At 50.6% G+C, this 8,261-nt stretch overlaps 1 protein-coding gene across 1 annotated transcript; it reads right to left on the reverse strand.

Annotated features, from left to right (window-relative positions):
• Positions 1-882: 882 nt before the first annotated feature.
• Positions 883-8,055, reverse strand: LOC118718593 (beta-galactosidase-1-like protein 3; the record flags this gene model as incomplete). The annotated part of the gene is made up of 8 exons (XM_036437423.1): positions 883-905; positions 1,984-2,068; positions 2,771-2,835; positions 4,193-4,287; positions 4,413-4,484; positions 6,318-6,434; positions 7,309-7,404; positions 7,988-8,055. Coding segments are annotated over 8 exons (621 nt in total), but the record flags the coding sequence as incomplete, so codon positions are not given.
• Positions 8,056-8,261: the final 206 nt, after the last annotated feature.

Raw genomic sequence — 8,261 nt, forward strand, 5'->3', positions numbered from 1 at the left:
TACCTGTTCTCTCTTCAATTGTCTACAGATGAACATTCTCAGGTTCCATGACTTGGCTGTGGTAAAAATGCTGCCATGAACATAGGAGGTGCATTCATCTTTTCAAATCCACAGCTTTCAATTTTTCTCTCCTTCCTTATATTTTGCCTCTACAGCTGTTGTAAAGACCGAGTCTGAATTTATCAAATCTGAGATCTCTTTCAACACATATATGTTCCACGGGGGAACCAACTTCGGGTTCATCAACAGGGCCACGGATTTGGGGGAGTACAGCAGCATAGTTACCAGCTATGGCAAGTGATCACTGGTTTGGTCCCCCTCCGGCAGTGGGGTTGCTGGAGGCTCCGAAAACATATTCTGGCATCCCTGAGTTCTTGACCCATAATCCATGCTGAGCATTGAGGATTTTCTGATCTACGTATCTTTCTTCTGTGATGTTCATAATGCCCCCAACAGGCTATCATTGCAGTAGATGGGGCTGCCCAGGACCTAAAGTTCATGTACATTGACCCTTTGACTTGAACTGAGAGAGAGAGAGAGAGAGAGAGAGAGAGAGAGAGAGAGAGAGAGAGAGAGAGAGAGATTACAAATGGTGATAGCTAGCCCTAACCGGTGTGGCTCAGTGGATAGAGTATCGGTCTGCAGACTGAAGGGTCCCAGGTTCAATTCTGATCAAGGGCATGTACCTTAGTTGTGGGCACATCCCCAGTAGGAGTTGTGCAGGAGGCAGCTGATAGATGTTTCTGACTCTAACCCTCTCCTTTCCTCTCTAAAAAAAAAAAAAAAAAAAAAAAAAAAAAAAAAAAAAGCAAACACACACACACACACACACACACACACACACACACAAAACAACAATAACAACAAAACAAATGGTGATTGCTAGAAGGGCATCGATAGCACAGCTGGGCAATTAGGATGGAAGGAAGAGGAGAGTGAAGCGGAGGATGAGCCCAGGGTCTCAGCAGCCTCAGAGTCCGAGGAAGGGCAATGGGAAACACTCCTAGCTGGATTGGCATTGGTTCTGCACAGCCTAGCGTCCCAGGATCTACCCTCTCAACCATCACTGCCAGCTTCTGATAATGACTGCCACGCATGTGCCAACTCCCCAGCTATGGCCTGCGAACTTCACAGAGATGACTAAGAATGTTGGCAAATGGCCCTAGCTCATTTGGCTCAGTGGCTAGAGCGTTGGCCTACAAACTGAAAGGTCCCAGATTTGATTCCAGTGGGGGGCATGTACCTTGGTTGCGGGCACTTCCCCGGTGCGGGGTGTGCAAGAGGCAGCTGATGGATGATTCTCTTTCATCAATGTTTCTAACTCTCTATCCCTCTCTTTTCCTCTCTATAAAAAAGCAATAAAATATATTTAACAACAACAACAAAAAAAATTTTGGCAAATGGCCCTAGCTCGTTTGGCTCAGTGGCTAGAGCGCTGGACTACAGACTGAAGGATCCCGGGTTCGATTCTGGTCAGAGGCACACACCCAGGTTGCGGGCTCAATCCTCAGTAAGGGGTGAGCAGGAGGTAGCTGATCAATGATTCTCTTTCATCAGTTCTCTTTCTCTCTCCCTCTCCCTTCCATTCTGAGACCAATAAAAATACATTTTTAAAAAATAATGTTGGTAAATGCATCCCCTTCTTCAGAGGTGTCCTATCTCAGAGACCCTCCATCACCCCTGTATGCCCCTCTGTGGTCCCCCTCTCTCCTATCCCTGCCTCCTCTTTGCCTCAGTACTTGTCAGGGAGTGAGTGTTTTACTTCTTACGTATCTGTCAGCTCCACCAGAGCACAAGCTCCCTGGGGTAGAAACCAGTTAATTTTTTTTCACCAGGGCACCGCCAGGCCTAGCCACGCCCCCGTCCCAACCATGCGTTGATGGACAGTCGTGGTTGAATGAGCGGATGTATTAGCAGAGCAGGGTGTGAATGACCTATGACCCGGGGCACCTCTGCTCAGCCCAAACGCTGAGAAACACTTACTGTCCACATTTTCAGCCTTGTGTTTACCTCCCCATGTGTCGAACCAGACGACCCAGTATTCCATAATCATAATGGGCTTATCTATCTGGAAGCAAACCAAATGAAACACCAAGTCAGACAAAAAGAAGAAGAAAAAGAGTCAGAAACACTGAATGCAACGGACGAGAGTCGGAGGAACTTGGGCTTCTCACTTTTTTCCAAGTCAGCCCGTGACACCTCTTGCTCCTCCGTTTCCCTAAACATCACGATCGCCTTCTGTAATTCCCAACCTGGTCCTACGCGAAGCTGGCCTGGGCAGAAACAACTTTGGAACCACAAAGACCCGACTGCAATTCCTCATGTGGAAACTGAAGCTCCAAGGTCACGTGCTGGTAAGGTCCAGAGACTCCACTCAAGTCCAGGGCTGAGCCAAATGAGCAGCCACTGAACTATACTGTCCATTAAGGACATCATCCAGAAGAATCCAAGATGGCGTGTAAGAGGGAGTTCCACTCTCCCCCTCCCTGGGCCACATCAAAATCACAACTAACCCCTTCCTTTGGTCATCTCCATTAGGTGCTCCATGAACAGAGGGGACAGAAGCAGAATGTCCTCCTTATTCCCCCCGATGAAACAGATAAACTCCCTAAAATGCTTTGGAACCTAGGTGAGGCCTCAGGGGAAAAGCTGTATGGTCTTTGTCAAGCCTCCTATCTTCATCAAACACCAGCTGTACAGCTTGCAGTGGAGGCGTGAGGTTCATGGCAGACGAAGGGGCTATGACTCTTCCTCTCTAAGACATCCTTACCTGCACTGTCTCAAGGTGCATAAAAGTATTCTTCTGAAATGAGTTTATATTGATGGTGGCCAGCACTGTAGAAAGAAGGGAGAGAAGCTGCAGGAGGCCCTGGGACAACTGCTGCCAGGGGAGGGACAGAGGCCCATGTCTTGCACACGGAAGAAAGTTGTGCTGAGTAGTGAGGTAATGAGATGCTACTTGTACCCATGTTGTAACGTGCAAAGGGCTGTCATTGGGCATTTGCAAGGACAGTTAAAATTAATTATATTTTGTGCAGAGAAACAGAACAGGCCAAGGTCACACAAATTGATTAGGCCGAGGAATTAGACCTGGAGGTAAGAGGAGGTGGGCAAAGGGAGAAAATGGGGACGGCAAGAGACTTTACTTGGGGTGATGGGCACACTATTCAGCGTGCTTTGTTGAGTTGTGCCCTTGAAACCTGTGTGGTTCTGTGAATCAATGTCACCCCGATAATTTTAAGTACTAATAAATAAATATGGAAAGGTGGGCTGCGGACAGAAGAGCTCCCTCGCAGCTGTTGTCAAAGGAAAACAGGATGGAGGAGAAGGATGGTGTTGTTATGGGAACTCTTCGCTTTGACCTTGGGTTCTCAGAGCGATACCACCTCTCCAGGGTCCACTTCAACATGCATGGCAAAGAGAGGCCTCAGAGATGTTCTTGATTCTAGCCCTAAATGGTTTGGCTCAGTGGATAGAGCATTGGCCTGTGGACTGAAAGGTCCCAGGTTCGATTCCGGTCAAGGGCATGTATCTTGGTTGAGGGCACATCCCCAGTAGGGGGTGTGCAGAAGGCGGCTGATCAATGTTTCTCTCTCATCGATGTTTCTAACTCTATCCCTTTCCCTTCCACTCTGTAAAAAAACAATTTCTATATCTATCTATATCTTTATCTATATCTATCTAGGCAGATAGATATAGATATAGATATAGATATAGATATAGATATAGATATAGATATAGATATAGACGTAGACGTAGACGTAGACGTAGACGTAGACGTAGACATAGACATAGACATAGACATAGACATAGACATAGACATAGACATAGATATAGATATAGATATAGATATAGATATAGATATAGATAGATATTCTTGGTTCTTTCTTTTTTTTTTAATATTTTTAATTGATTTTTTACAGAGAGTAAGGGAGAGAAATAGAGAGTTAGAAACATCGATGAGAGAGAGTCATCAATCAGCTGCCTCTTGCATGCCCCCTACTGGGGATGTGCCCACAACCATAGCACATGCCCTTGACTGGAATGGAACCTGGAACCCTTGAGTCCGCAGGCCGACGCTCTATCCACTGAGCCAAACCAGTTTTGGCATGGTTCTTTCTGACGCTTGTTCAAAATTGAAACTGGGGGTGAAGTGCTTCCATGCTCCCTGAAAATAAGCTGAAGTGCGTACCTCCTTCTATGCTGCCTTCGAGCACATCTTTCTCCGCGTCTGAGGTCAAGAGCAGCTCCATAATTCCTCTGCTCAGCAGGGCCTGTTGAGAAAACAGAGTGAACCCCCTTTTCCTTCCCCCGTGGGACACCCGCAGAGCCTACCAGGGCCCGTAGCCGACTCAGAGGCAGCCAAGGAAGGAAGCAGGAGCACGGAGAGCAGCCGGTTCTCGCCTGGTGAAGGAAGGCATGTCCAGTCCTTGGCGAACGCACCGTACTCGTTCTCCACCTGCACCGTGATGACGGGGCCTCCTGGCAGTTCTGAGGCAGCAGAGAAAGGGGAAGTGAGGCTGCGGGTGGGAAACCCGGGGTATTGGGGAGGCTGGGAACCCTGACCCCGCTGGTGTGGGCACTCGGCTCCTAGCTGTTTCCTGACATGGAGGCACGCTCTCTCCTCTCCCATCTGATGCTCAGTCACCTGCAGGCCCTTCAGCGGCACAAGGAGTCCCGGTGCCCTAGTCTTTTGTCACCACACCCTCAGTGTTTCTGCTCCTTCTCACACTAATTAGCTGCTTCAATATGAGAGCTCATAGCTACACTCTCACCTGCTAACACTCCCCCCATCCACTCGCCCTTCCTCTCTAAAACCAATTAAATATATATTTATTTTAGCCCCAACTCCAGCTCAGCACTCACCACACACAAACATGCATGCTCTCAACACACACCGAAGGCTTCATCCTGACCAGGCTGCAAAGGACACTAACCTCCTAACACTCCACTAAGTCACAACCTGTGCTCATTCACATGTGACCTGTGCAGCCTTCGCTTTAAAAATAACACTTTGAGAAATTGGGGTGACCCTGATCAGCAAGGCTCAATGGTTGCACAGGAGGTCACGGTGTCATTCCAGGTCAGGGCACATGCCCGGGTTGCAGGCTCCATCCCTAGTAGGCGGTGTGCAGGAAGCAGCCAATCAATGATTCTCATCATTGATGCTTCTCTGTCCCTCCCTCTTCCTCTCTGAATCCATAAATATATATATTTGGAGAGGGGGGGGAATATATATATATATATATATATATATATATATATATTTTTTTTTTTTTTTTAAGTATGGCAGATTTTAAATATACATTTTCAAGTTCAAAAGGAAAATGTCCAGTGAGAATTGTACATTTTCGTATAAAAAAGTATACAGTGGATAGAGCGTTGGCCTGCAGACTGAAGGGTCCTGGGTTTGATTCCAGTCAAAGGCACTTGCCCGGGTTGTAGGCTCCATCCCCAGTAGGGGGCATGCAAGAGGCAGCCAATCAATGGTTCTCTCTCATCATTGATGTTTCTTTCTCTCTCTCTCTCCCTCTCCCTTCCTTCTGAAATCAATAAAAATATATTTTTTAAAAAGAACACATGCACACATATGCATGTGTGTGTGCATAAATAATTTGCCTCCATGTGTGTAGGAAATCTATGGAAAGGCACACAAAAGTCTGGTGCAATTGGTTGTCTGTCTCCTGAAAAGGTAACAATCGCTCTGGGAAAGGAGAAGAGGGGATTATGTACCATAATCTTCTTTGTACGCTTTGAGCCTTTTCGCCATATGTGTGTAGTGACTGTTTAAAACAGCCAAGATTGCTCTGACCGGTTTGGCTCAGTGGATAGAGCATCAGCCTGTGGACTGAAGGGTCTCAGGTTCAATTTCAATCAAGAGCATGTACCTTGGTTGTGGGCACAGCCCCAATAGGGGGCGTGCAGGAGGCAGCTGATCGATGTTTCTCTCTCATTGATGTTTCTAACTCTCTATCCCTCTCCCTTTCTCCATGTAAAAAAAATCAATAAAAATATTTTTTAAATAAAAATAAAACAGCCAAGTTCACTTAGGAGTAGAAATAAGCAGTAGAAAGAGCAGTGAGCCTAGAGAAAGTGCCATCATACACCCACGCCCTCTGCTCTGTGGGTCCTGGCCGGTGTGATGCTTGTGCTCCCAGAAGCCAGGGGTGAAGGTGAACTTAGATGAGGGTCTAGAGTGCAAGACCATCTGCAAGGGTGTCAGCTTCGGCTCCCAGAGCCTGGGCCAGCCTGCTCTGTGGCTACGTAGAACCAGCTGTCTCTGTGCCTCTCACTTCAGGAAGGACATGTCAGAAGGCTGTTTTACCTGGAGAGGAAGCACTCTGGTAATCGGATGATCAAAGTACCCATCAACCGCTTGGACAAAGCCCTGGTCAGCTGTCCTCAGTCTCAGCTCCGGGTCCTGCAGTAACCAGCTGGGGGCGAAAGGAGACAAGCTCAGTGCTTGAGACAGGAAGGCAGGAAGCAGGAGGGGACAGGCCAGGCCCTGCAGGTCACCAGCTGCTTCCAGAGCTCCCTCCAGCCCAGCTTTATGTCTTCTGATCTCCTGCAGCCCTCAAGTGGCCTGGAAGATGCTCTCTGGAAGATCCTACTGTGCTGTCCGACTGACAAGTGTTGGGGTGACCGTTTGCAGCTTAGGAGGTGCCACAGCTCCGTCAAGGCCCTCAGCGGGGAGGGGTGGGGCGGGGCCTCCAGCTGAGCAGAGCAGGGCATGCCCTTCCCTCAGGGTCAGGCCTCTGTGGCTCCTGAGCTGAATGGGAGAACACGCTCATCCGGAGGAACAGAGCCTTGACTGAGCCACGGGAGGAGAGCGCCCCCTGGAGCTGAGCCGGGGACTGCACACACTGGCAGCTGTGGTGTGAGCGGGAGCATGTGCCTGGGTGCTCACCCTGCACCCAGCTGTCGGAGAGAAGGCAAAGGGAAGTGAGGGGGAACGGAGGAGAGCTGAGGTCCCTCGGCTCAGTGGAGCGCATGGTCTTCCATTAACAAAATAAGAGAAAAGCTGGGGGGTTGGGGGGTGGGGGGGTCAGAGCAAGTCCAGAGGTTGTCAGCACCCCCTTCCACCTCAGGGACAGGAAGGAAGGAGACCACCCCGATGCCGCCTCTCCCCACCCAGGCGCCCACGACACCAGGACCCGCATCTGTGACCAGGACAAGGGTGACAGCGGCGCCCGGAGCTCACCGGGCCACCGCAGGCCTTCCCGGAGAACACGGGCTCCGTGCTGGCAGATTCCAGCTCTGCTTTTAGTGAAACAAACTGTCACAGCCCTCCACCCACAGCCCGCTCACCTGCGCAGGCCGCCAAGGTCGATCTCGCTGCAGATGCAGGGGCCTGGACGCAGGATCACCCACAGCCCAACCTCCATGGCCAGCCGGACAAAGGCCCTGGCAAGGTCAGTGGCGGCCACTCTGAGGACATCTGAGCGGGGGGTGGGGACAAGCCAGCACACACTGCAGGCTCTGCCTACCCTCCTCCCAACCAGAGACAGGGAGAGAGAAGGGAAGGCTGAGCCCCCACCCCTGCAGAGCAGGTCATCCTGCACCTGTGGTCACAGGCCTGAGGCCCTGCAGCTGGGTTCTCACCAGCTCCCAGCCCAGGACCCTCTGCACAGCCCACCGGGTCATGAGGAGGGGGGTTGTCAGACAGGGGACGGGGTCCTTGCCATGAACCTGACCCGACCACCTTGCTGCCCGCCCTCCTAGCACGAGTGGCAGCACCCCACTGCAGAGCAGGAAGGGCTGCAGTGAGGAGGGCTGGGCTCAGGGGAGGCCGGGGCACCTGGGAGTAGCAGGCTCCCAGCTGGCGAGCACCTAGTCCTGGTGCAGAGCTGGCACCGGGGCCTGAGAACAGGCTCCACAAGCAGAGCTGAGATGCCACCATGGTCCCTAGTCAACCCCGCCAGCCCTTCCTGCCCCCAGGCCCAGGCCCAGGCCCAGGCCCGGCCACAGAAGCAGCAACAGCACGTACTCCAGATCCAGGTTCCCGGAGAAGTCAGATGTGCCTCTCTGTGGCTCGTGAAGGTTCCAGGGGACATATTATAGCTGTGGCAGGAGAGAGGGAAGTGCAATAAGCATCTTCTTATTTCTTTCCTAACCAGTCCTAGGTCAGTCCCAAACCTATTTGAAAACCTAGGGTACTATGTTGGAGCAAGCTGAAGTTTCCCATGGCTGTTACACCTGTATTACATGAACAATGATTGCCCTCAATGGTTCCTTTCTCTGACACCAGTTGTGATCTTAGC

The sequence above is a fragment of the Pipistrellus kuhlii genome, unplaced genomic scaffold (assembly GCF_014108245.1).
Source record: "Pipistrellus kuhlii isolate mPipKuh1 unplaced genomic scaffold, mPipKuh1.p scaffold_m20_p_14, whole genome shotgun sequence".
Taxonomy (NCBI): Eukaryota; Metazoa; Chordata; class Mammalia; order Chiroptera; family Vespertilionidae; genus Pipistrellus; species Pipistrellus kuhlii.